The sequence below is a fragment of the Pantherophis guttatus genome, chromosome 2 (assembly GCF_059756535.1).
Source record: "Pantherophis guttatus breed Tessera chromosome 2, ASM5975653v1, whole genome shotgun sequence".
Lineage (NCBI taxonomy): Eukaryota > Metazoa > Chordata > Lepidosauria > Squamata > Colubridae > Pantherophis > Pantherophis guttatus.
Genome location: NC_142064.1, coordinates 259,201,914 through 259,214,097, shown reverse-complemented (window position 1 = coordinate 259,214,097; position 12,184 = coordinate 259,201,914). Strand labels below are relative to the sequence as shown.

The 12,184-nt window shown below is 41.3% G+C and overlaps 1 protein-coding gene across 1 annotated transcript in view; it reads left to right on the top strand.

Moving 5' to 3' along the window:
* Nucleotides 1-7,813: 7,813 nt before the first annotated feature.
* NEU1 (neuraminidase 1) overlaps nucleotides 7,814-12,184 on the top strand; it is a 28,822-nt gene continuing 24,451 nt past the window's right edge. The window contains exon 1 of the mRNA XM_034421478.3: nucleotides 7,814-8,448. Within this exon, the coding sequence (XP_034277369.2) occupies nucleotides 8,308-8,448 (141 nt within the window). The 5' untranslated portion in view covers nucleotides 7,814-8,307. The remainder of the gene's footprint in view (nucleotides 8,449-12,184) is intronic.

The window sequence follows — 12,184 nt, the reverse complement described above, 5'->3', positions numbered from 1 at the left end:
ACAAAATCAAGAGAACCATATTAATTGTATTAATAGGGATTCAATAAAATCTGCAAGGTTATAGATATTGCAAAACTCCTAAATGGATCTCGTCAAACCTCCGTATAGTAGGCCGAAACCACACACATCTTTAAATCTCTAAAATAGTATGTCGTTCCAGCCATACATTTTAATATTTTATTTTGGGGCCATCCAACATACTTTGGGCATGTGGATCTGTGGGTTGCAGGACCAGGCATGCAACTCATGTGTTCTCCGGGACTTGCGACTCCTGCCCAGTGAGTAGATGGCAGTCATGGCTTGGAGAGCCTTTGCAACAATTTTATTGTGTGCCAGTTGCATTCTTTCCTAGATCAGGAGACCTTGTGCTCAAGTCACTCAAGCCCTGGTCGTCTTCCAGTCGGACTGCTGGAACGTGCTCTACCCAGAGCTCCCCTTGGAAGAGTATCTGGAAATGTTCTGATCCAGCTCCCCAAACTCTCTGAAATTAAATCAATTATTCCTTTATTAGGAGCGCCAGCAGCCTCGGCAAAAAGTTTCTCTTTCACCTCAGGCTAATAAGTCTGTCTGGCAGGGAAATTAATAGTTGTCTGCCACATCTATTCATCTCTGCTCCCTGTCTTTTTTTTTTTTTTAAAGAAACTTTATTATAAAGTTTAAAAACATAAATATATTAACATTTCCATTAATATCAGATGTGCAGTGGTTTTTTTTTTAATTGAAAAAGTTTTTCAAATACAAATTTTACCCCCCCTTTCCCCCCCCTCCTCCCTAACCCCCCCTCCCCCTCCCCTCCCCCTGTGGCTTCTTCAAAATAAAACCCGAATTCATAACAGATTATATACTACTTTAACATCCCCTTACTCCATCCCCCCTATGCTGACCCTTTCTTTCTAATAATATTATTATATCCCCCTTATACTATACATTTCGAAATAACATTCTACTATAACATTATATATAACTCCTAATTTAGCATAATAATATTATTATATCTCCCAGTTTAGCAATTTCTGCTCATAATCTACCCTTTTTCTCCCCCCCCATACATATATCTCTTAAATCAAATCTTTTATGTATATTAATATAACATTTCAAAGCAACCTTCCACTATAAGACTATATAATAAATCCTAATTTAACATTGGTTTTAACTAGTGGTTTAGTGCAGTGGTTTTAACTATATACAAAATATATTTCTGGTGTCATTTAAGTTACTTTTTACTTTTATTTAACACACCTTTTTCTCTTCCTTTCGTTTTATCATTCATCCATTCATACCACCTTCCCCACACGGTATAGTATTCTGAATTCTCATCATCATTTATTTCATGGGTTAGTTTGGTCATCTCTGCGCACTCCAGTATTTTTCTAGTTATAAGCTCTTCTGGTGGCTCTCTGCTCCCTGTCTTTTATCCCCAGACCTAGGGTGGGGCTTCGGTAGCAGCGGTGGCTCTTCTGTCCCAAGGATTGGCCCACGGATTTCCCCCCAGAGATACGGAGGATCCCAGATCTGCGCACTTTCCGCCGTGCTCTTAAGACTCTCCTATTCCAGCAAGCCGGCCTGGCCTAATTTTCTCCCCTGTTTTAAAATTCTTTTAAATCGAAATTTGAATCTGTTTTAAATTATTGGGATTTTTAATTGTCTCGGGCTAAATTATTTAATCTGGTTTTAATTATGTTTTTTAACTTTTGTATCTATGTATTTTATTTTGTGCCTGTTCACCGCCCTGAGTCCTTCGGGAGTAGGGCGGTATATAAATCTAATAAAACAAACAATAAAACAAACAAACACTGCTCTCCTCTCCTCTGCCTTCTGCGCATCTGCGTGTCAGGCACAGGACCCAGCTGTTCCTCCTCTTTCTCATCAGCCACCTCCAGACCTGGGGGCTGTTGACTCTCCATCTGAGGGCTGATGGGCAGCCCAGGCTCCGCCTCTGTTTCTCTCTCTCTGACAGCTCCATTCCCTCTTCCCCCTCGGAGCTCTCAGGTTGCCTTGATGCTGACCCTCACTCCCACGCCTCCTTCTCATCTGATTCGGCTGCTGGAGGGGGTGGCGGCTGACAGGCCGCAACATGAAGCTTCAGAGGGTTCAGTTCTTGGGGCCCCTCCAGTGGCCTATGTTACACTGCTGTCCTGCATGCTGCACTGGTTATCAGTTTGCCAGAGCCGTGGTGGTGCAAGTGGTTAGAATGTGATATTGCAGGCTAATTCTGCTGACGGTCGACTGCCGGCAGTTCGATTCTCACCGGCTCAAGGTTTGACTCGGCCTTCCATCCTTCCGAGGTGGGTAAAATGAGGAGCCAGATTGTTGCGAGGCAATAGGCTGACTCCGTAAGCCGCTTAGAGAGGGCTGTAAAGCTCTGTGAGGCGGTATGTAAATCTAAGGGCTATTGCTATTCCTTCCAGGTTCAATTCAAGGTGTTGTTTGTCACCTTTAAAGGTCTTCATGGTCTTCATGGCATGGTCCAGGTTATCTGAGGAATTGTCTCACCCTGCTGGGATTATCCTGTGCTGGATGAAGAGGCTTTTCCTGGGGTCCAGGAAAAGTGCCTTTTCTTTCATGGTACTCTCCCTCTGGAACATTGTACCCCTCCAGGAAAGATCCGTGCCCACCCTTTGACTCTTCTAAAAGGGCCCAAAGAGCTGGTTCTGCCAGATGGCTAGGGGTTCAAATGGGGAAGTGGCAACTTGAAGGTGGTTAATAGATTATACAGACTCCCATTTCTTCCCCTTGGTCACTTCACTCCTTCCTCTTCTTCATTGCGGTTAATGGAAATTTTAAATTATGGTTTGTTTGTTTGTTTGTTTTTTGTTTGTTTTTTAATTAGATTTATATGCCGCCCTTCTCCGGAGACTCAGGGCGGCTTACATTGCGTTAAGCAATAGCCTTCATACTTTTGTATATTTTATACAAAGTCAGTTTATTGCCCCCACAAACTGGGTCCTCAATTTACCTACCTTAGAAAGGATGGAAGGCTGAGTCAACCTTGAGCCTGGGGAGATTCGAACTTGCAATAATTGCAGACAGCTGAATGTTAATAATAGGCTTTTAGTCTGTTGAGCTATCCAGGCTCCAGGTTTTATTTATCGATTTAAATGTTTTCATGGTATTTTATGGTAAGGTAACCCAGAGTTGTCTCAGTAAGATAGGTGCAGAGGTGGGCTTCAAAAATTTTAGCAAGGGGTTCTCTGCTTGGTTGCTGGGTGGGCGTGGCCATGGTGGACTTGGCCCAATCAGCCTGCACCAAGGCGAGGGGGGCATTTTTGCCCTCCCCAGGCTCTGGAGGCTTTTTCGAGCCTCCTGGAGAGCAAAAACGGCCTCCCCAGGCTCCAGAGGCCCACTGGAGGCCAGAAACGGGCCTGTTTCCGGCCTTCCCGAACTTCCATTAGGCCCGTTTTTCGCCCTCCCTGAGCCTCCGTGCATGCCCTGCACTTACCTGCATCCAAAACGGGCCACGTGGGGACTCCTGGGAGGGGCGGGGTGGGCGGGGCCAACCAGGAGTGGAATTTGGGGGTTCTCCGAACTGCACAGAATCTTAGCCAGAGGTTCTCCTGAACCCCTGTGAACCCCCAGCAGCCCACCCCTGGATATGTAGCATGGACGTTTATAAATATGATAAATCAATACTTATGCCTCAATTTTACACTTGCTCCAGTGCTTAATAAAGGAGGTCAGTAAGTGTCTTTCTTTGCTTTGATCCCTGTGTGTGTGTGTCTCTGTGTGTATATTTCTTTCTACTCAAAAGTTGATGGGAGAGAAGAATGCTATTGGGTACTTGTTAACGGAATCCCAAATGAGATGCTTGTTTGTTGCCAAGTCGGAGTGTTGTTAGTTAAACCCTCAAGGAGACAAGCAGGAAATGTACAAAGAAAGTGCTCTGAAGACCTTGAGGTTGGAACTTACCACCACCCTGACTACACAACTAACAAGCATCTCCTTTGGGATTCCACAAACAAACAAAAACCAGGGATCTGATGAAATCATGTTTGGGCCACAACAAAACTTAAAGAACCGTAACAGAACAATGAAGTTGGAAGGGACCTTGGTGGTCTTCTAGTCCAACCCCTCGCTCAAGCAGAAGACCCTGTACCATTTCAGACAGATGGCTGTCCAATCTCTTCTTGAAAACCTTCAGTGATGGAGGACCCACAACTTCTGAATGCAAAGCAGTTCCAATGATTATAAACTGATTGTAGTTATCTCCATTCATTCATGATAGCAGTGTTCCAATATCTCAGAGGCTGCCATAAAGAAGAGGGAGTCAGGCTACTCTCCAAAGCACCTGAGGGCAGGACAAGAAGCAATGGATGGAAACTAATCAAGGAGAGAAGCAACCTAGAACTAAGGAGAAATTTCCTGACAGTTCGAACAATTAACCAGTGGAACAACTTGCCTCCAGAAGTTGTGAATGCTCCAACACGGGAAGTTTTTAAGAAGAGATTGGACAACCATTACTCCAAAATGGTGTAGGCAGGGTCTCCTGCCTGAGTAGGGCATTGGACTAGAAGACCTCCAAGGATCCCTTCCAACTCTGTTACAGGTAGTTCCTCGACTTGTGACCACAATTGACCCCAATATTTCTGTTAAGTGAGACATTGGTTAAGTGAGTTTTGCCCCATTTTACGAACTTTCTTGCCACAGTTGTTAAGTGAATCACTGCGGTTGATAAGTTAGTAACCCAGCTGTTCAGTGAATCTGGTTTCCCCATCAACTTTGCTTGTCAGAAGGTCGCAAAAAGGGATCCCATGACCTTGGGACACGGCAACGGTCATAAATATGAACCAGTTGCCAAGAGTCTGAATTTCGATCATGTAACCTTGGGGATGCGGCGAAGGTCAGAAGTGTGAAAAATAGTCGTCAGTTGCATTTTTCAGTGCCTTTGTAACTTTGAATGGTCACTAAATAAACTGTTGTAAGTGGAGGACTAGCTGTATTCTTTTATTGAAATGAAGAGAAACAAGAAAAGGGGCAGCACCCAGCTAGGGTGGATCATACATGTTAAATCTTAAATTTAATTGACCACTTTTTTCTCCTTTTTTGTACACTGTTTGTTATTGTGGGACAGATAGTCCTCGACCCTTGACCACAATTGAGCCCAAAATTTATGTTGCTAAGTGAGATATTTGTTAAGTGAGCTTTGCCCCATTTTACAACATTTCTTCACAGTTGTTAAGTGAATCACTGCAGTTGTTAAATTAGTTAATTAGGTTGTTAAGTGAATCTGGCTTCCCCATTAACTTTGCTCATCAGAAGGTCACAAAAGGGGATCACATGGTGCCAGGCTATTGCAACCGTCATAAATGTGAGACAGTGATCAAGCATCCAAATTTAAAAATCGCATGACCACGGGGATGCTGCAATGGTCATAAGTATGAAAAATGATCATAAGACTTTTTTTCGGTGCCGTTGGAACTTCGAACAGTCGCTTTTCTTGGTGTTGTAACTTCTAACGGTCACTCCATGAACAGTTGTAAGTTGAAGACTACCTGTAGTTGTCAGGGTTGGATCAGTGGTGAAATCCATTTTTTTTTACTACCGGTTCTGTGGGCATGGCTTGGTGGGCATGGTGTGGTGTGGCTTGGTGGGTGTGGCAGGGGAAGGATACTGCAAAATCCTCATTTTCCTTTTTTCCCTTAGCAGGCCCTTAGTTTTATTAGTACAAATCTTATATTGATAAGTATTCTATTTTTATCCCTCATCTCTTGCTCGTTTTAGTATTTAAATTCTTATTGATTTTTTTGGCATGCTTTCCATACTCCTCCCTTGGTATTTTATATCTCATGCATCATTCATATTTAATGTAAATATTTCCTCTATCTCTTGCTGCCAAACCTTCACTACATCTATCAGTGTCTCTACCCCCACTTCTGGAATGTCTTCAGTTTATCCAATTCTATTTTTTGGTCTCTTAATGTGTAATCTGCTTTGTCTATTTCATCCATTTTAATTATCTCTGCCTACTCCTTGTCTTTTTGATTCATTTGTTGTTTTATCAGCAACAACTCTGTTTTTTTCTATTTTCTCTTCTGTTTCCAGGGTTATCTGTTCATTTTCCATTGTTATTTACTGAGCTTTTTCTGGTCTCATAACTATATCATGTATTGATTGCTTTATCTCCCTGTGGTTCTTTGTTATGGTTTCATGAATACTTTGAAACATTTCTTCTTGAAAGTCTCCAGCAATGAAGCTCCCACAACTTCTGAAGGCAAAGCTGTTCCAGTGGTTGATTGTTCTCACTGACAGAAAATTTCTCCTCATTTCCAGGTTGAATCTCTCCGTGTTCAGTTTCCATCCATTATTCCTTGTCTCGTGTTCAGATGCTTTGGAAAATAGCTTGACCCCTTCCTCTCTGTGGCAGCCCCTCAAATATTGGAAGACTGCTATCATGTCTCCCCTGGTCCTTCTCTTCACTAGACTAGCCATGCCCAGTTCCTGCAACCGTTCTTCATGTTTTATCCTCCAGTCCCCTAATCATCTTGGTTGCTCTTCTCTGCACTAGGGAACTAGAACGAAATACATCCATTGGTTAGATTAAAAAAAATATGGAAATGAAATATGATCTTTTTAATTCAAGTAATGTAGAATTATATAAAAATATAATATAAAGATGTACTATTATTGGAGTGATTTAAGTGGATGATATGAATGGTATAATATAAATTAATTCAATTTCAGAATATCTGGTGTGAAACGAGAGAAGAAACAGACATAGTTAAATATATGATTAATCAGGATAATAAATGTATGAATATATATATATATATATATATATATATATATATATATATATATATATATATATATATATATATAATATACATAATATATAAATATTATTTATATATTATTTATATTATTTATATTATTTATATATTATTTATATTAAATATATAAATATATAAATATTATTTATATATTATATATATTAAATATATAAATATATAAAGTATAATATATATAAATATATATAAATAAATATAAATAAATATAAATAATCGAACCAATTATATATATATATATATATATATATATATATATATATATATATATATATGTATATATATATATATATTTGGTTCGATTTATATGCTACCCTTCTCTGGAGACTCAGGGCGGCTTACAATGCATTAAGCAATAGCCTTCATACTTTTGTATATACCTGCTTAGTAGGGCTTTCGCCCCCCCCAAGCGGTGTTCTTTTTTATACAAAGTCAGTTTATTGCCCCCACAATCCGGGTAGGTATCTCGGAAGGATGGAAGGCTGAGTCAACCTTGAGCCTGATGAGATTTGAACTCGCAGTAATTGCAGGCAGCTGGCAGCTAAATGCTACTTAACAGCACTTTTTTTTATTTATTTATTTATTTTAATTTTGATTTATATGCCGCCCTTCTCCGAAGACTCAGGACGGCTTACAATGTGCTCAGCAATAGCCTTCATACTTTTGTATATTTATACAAAGTCAGCTTATTGTCCCCCAACTGGGTCCTCAATTTACCTACCTTAGAAACTTTAATCCGCTATGCCCCAAGGCTCCTTATTCCTTTTTTTTTTTTTAAATTTGATTTATATGCCGCCCTTCTCGGGAGACTCAGGGCGTTAACAATGCGTTAAGCAATATGAATGCGATGAAGACACACAAAAGTTTGTAACCAACGGACACACTGTTTGTATTTGTAATTGAAGATGGTTTTTATTTGTTTTTTTTTACGTTTAGTTAAAAAATAATAATAATAATAAAAAAAAAAGAAACATACATCCAACCCAGGGGTGAAATCTAGCAGGTTCTGGAGAACCAGTAACGGAAATTTTGAGTAGTTCGGAGAACAGGCAAATACCACCTCTGGTGTTGACCCCAGAGCGGGGTGGGAATGGAGATTTTGCAGTATCCTTCCCAGTGGTGGGTTTCAAATTTTTTTTTTACTACCGATTCTATGGGTGTGGCTTGGTAGGCATGGCATGGCTTGATGGGCATAGCAGAGGAAGGATATTATAAAATCTCCATGCCCTCCCCCAATCCAGGGGGAGGTTACTGCAAAAATCCTCATTTCCTCCCAAATCAGCTGGGAACTTGGGAGGCAGAGAATAGATGGGGGCGGGCCCGGCCAGTCAGAGGTGGGTATTTACCGATTCTCTGAACTACCCCAACATTTCCTCTACTGGATCTCCAGAACTGGTCAGAATCTGCTGACACCCACCCAGTCTGATCCTTCCCGCAGGAGTGGGGAAGAGAGCTAGCAGAAGAATCTGCTGCTTCTCGTCACTTCCGCCCAATACACACACAGACACACACACGCATACAGGCGATGAAGGCTGGCTGCGGCTTCGAGCCGGGATCGCTTCTCCGGGACGGTTCGGGGTCTCGCCGGAGGACCCCCTTCGTTTGGGGGCTCCTGTGCCTGGGGCTGTGGTGGTGGCAAGTCTCCGGGATGGTCACTCCGGATCAGGTAACGCCAGCGTGGCGTCGCTCGACCGGGGGGGGGGGGAATGGGGTGGGTGGGAGGAAAAGGTGCCCGCTTTGGCCGCTGGGGTCGTCTGAATGGAGAAGCTAAGCGAAGCCCCCCGAGATGCCTCCTGCGTTGCGGGACGGGTGGGATGGGGAGCCTGGCAGGGCAGAGAAAGGTTGCTCCTCCAACGGGAGCCGAGAATCCTTGGCTAACCTGCAAAAAAAAAACAAAAACCCGGACTCCCACGACTCGATGACTTAACAATAGCAAGAGTTGTTGTGGTTGTTTAGCCGGCTTGCTTAGCTGCTCCGGATTGTTGACACGCGCGTGGGGTGGACCGCTTCATATCCCAGCTGGCGAAGAAGCAACTTAGAACCCTCGAGGGTTGGAAAGGGACCCTTGGAGGTCTTCTAGTCCAACCCCCACCCACCCACCCTCTCAAGCAGGAGACCTTATCCCATTGCAGATAAATGGATGTCCGGTCTCTCTTCTTAAAAGCCTCCTGGGATGGAAGCACCCCACAACTTCCAGCCTAGGGTCGCCCAACTTAGTTGGCTTTATGCCAAAGGCAGGACTAGAACTCGGAGCCTCCCAGTTTCTGGTGTCATCCTTCCAATCAGGTCTAGTGTGGTTATTATTATTATTATTATTGTAAGCCGCCCAGAGTCCTTTGGGAGTTGGGGGGCATAGAAATATGATATGATATGATATGATGATATGATATGATATGATATGATATGATATGATATGATATAATAATAATAATAATAATAATAATAATAATAATAATAATAATAATAATAATAATAATAATAATAATATTTCTATACCGCCCTTCTCCCGAAGGACTCAGGGCGGTGTACAGCCAGTTTAAAAACACAAGACACAACAATAATTAAAAATTAAAATAATTAAATAGATTTAATGAAATAGATTTAATGAAATAATGAAATGAAATGAAATGATGAATGAAATGAAATGAAATTATTTACAAAAAAACGCCCCCCAAGGAGTCTGCTGGCATCTTTCCCAACCAGCGCATTTTATTAACAGATAAGGTTTCAGCTCACTTTGTCAGAATGGCTAGATTGATATAGAGCAGAGGTCTTCAAACTTGGCAGCTTGAAGACTTTTGTGGACTTCAACTCCCCGAATTCTCCAACCGGCATAGTTTACTGGGAGTGAGCTATGCTGGGAGTTGAAGTAATTCTGGGAGTTGAAGTCCACAAGTCTTCAAGCTGCCAAGTTTGAAGACCTCTGATATAGAGGATTGAAATTGAGGTGAGATGGACCGGAAAGTAGTTTCTCTTTGTTGTCTTGTCTGCTTCATCCTTGGTGACCATATTGATGTTTTGATGATGATTACATTTTTATCTTGCCTTTTAAAATATATTTATAACTCAAGGCAGGAAACGTACCAGTATTTAACTCTCCCAATCTTCTATTTTCCACACAACAGCAACCTTGTGAGGTTGAAAGAGACTGAGCGATTGGACTAGAGGCATTATATTCAGTATTTCTACACCAAAATCTCCTAATGAGAAAAGATGGGGGGAGTCCCCACCCCATTAATACCAGAATACTAACAGCAGAATCGTTTTGTGTTAGTCTTTTGCTCGGGTGCATTCAAAGGGAGCCTGACAATCAGCTGATAATAGAGCTCCTTTGAGTATGGGTGTAGTAATATTCAGGGGCAATTTTAAATTATTTGATGTTTTTTCTGCCTTTTTAAACATATGACTCAAGGTAGGGAGCATCCCCACCGTTCCTGCCTCTTGCTTTCTCCACAACAACCCTGTGAAGTGGGTTGGACTGAGAGAGAAAGAGGGATGGACTTGAAGTTCCCCAGCTGACTTTCCTGCCAAAAAGAGGCCTGGGATTCACAGTCCTCTGATTTCTAAAGCCAGCGCCTTCACCACTCTACCAGACTGGGTCTCCAAAACCAACAATATTGTTTTTATTGTTTTAAGTGGTGCTGGCTGCCCAGAGTCCCATTTCAAAACGGTTAGTGATATAAATCGGTTAAATAAAGGGAACTGAAATTAGTTATATTTGAGATAAATTGCACTTAAGGAAAATGTGCTACCAGATTCCTTTTGAGATATGTATGTATGTATGTATGTATGTATGTATAAAGTGTTTTTCTGTCGAGGCACCTGGTCTACCCCAGCATGTGGGAGGGAGCATACTGCATCCCTTTCGCCTTTCAGCTCCAATCCAGGAGCCCTCAAGCACTCGTGTTCACGACAAACCATTTTATACCAAATTTATATTTCGCTGATAAAGAAATAAAGTTCGAATCCAAGTAAGGGTGTGGCTAACTGATGAGAGCTAAATAGCTTGAAATAGATCTATACTAGTCTCCCTTTATTTCTTTATCAGCGAAATATAAATTTGATATATATATATCTTTACTAATATACCTGGAACTCGTATTTTTAGAATAATTTGTAATTATATATATATAATTACATAATAATGCAAAAAATTAAAATCTCGGGTGTTTTCCCACGTCATTGTAAATAAATTGGTTAAAATATTTAAAATCCTGGTTAAAATCCCAGCTTAAAATCTTCTAAAAATCTTTACAGAGCACTCTGCAAGGTCCTTTAAAACCTCAGCTAAAATCCTACCAGTGACTTTACATAATAATGATATATATATATTGCTAACGTAGGCTTAAGACAACTCTCTCCCCTGGGGCTACTGTAAATGATAGGATTAGTAAAGAGAATGACTTCAAATGTTATTGAGGGAGATTTTGTTTGCTTGTGCTTGTCTATTGAGCTATCCTACTCTGATTGGGCATAATTAGGGTTTACATATCAGAGGACAGTTTTAGGAAGTTCTTAAACTGGCAGCTTCTGAGCCCTGTGTGGGAGCGAGCGTAGTGCTCTGAATTGTTAGGGTTAAGGTTTGTAAAGCAACGTTTCATCGGCAAATCAATTCAGTAAATAAATAAATTATGAGCACTACAGTTCCAACCCATCTAGATGACACCAGGCTCAGCATGGCTATTCTAGGAAATTGAACTATTTATTAACTATCTCAGACTGCACAATTCCGTGAAAATGGTTTCCGTAAAACCATTTTTATTTTTTTTTTAATTTGATTTATATGCCTCCCTTCTCCGGAGACTCAGGGCGGCTTACAATGTGCTCAGCAATAGCCTTCATCCTTTTTGTATATTTATACAAAGTCAGCTTATTGCCCCCACAACTAGGTCCTCAATTTACCTACCTTAGAAAGGATGGAAGGCTGAGTCAACCTTGAGCCTTGGCGAGATTCGAACCTGCAGTAATTGCAGGCAGATGGTCTTAATAACCAGCTTAATAACAGGGTGCCTTAGACCACTGTACTACCAAGGCTCTTAGCAACTGTTCAAAGTTACAATGGTCCGTCCGTCCCCCCCAACTTACAACCTGGTTCTGAAATTCAGACAACCAGTTGCCCCACTCCCTGCAGTCACGTGACCGAAATTTGAGTGCTCAGTAACCGTCTTGAATTTACAAGCGTTTGAAGTGTCTTGCATTCACATTCTCAATTATGGTAAGTTGAGGCTCAATTAAGTCAAGGACTATCTGTAATTAGCAAGATTGCTCGTATACAGGTAATCCTCGACTTACAACAGTTTGTTTAGTGACCATTCGAAGTTACCATGGCACTGAAAAAAGTGACCTATGACTATTTCTCACACAATCACTGCAGCATCCCCGTTGTCACGTGATCAAAATTC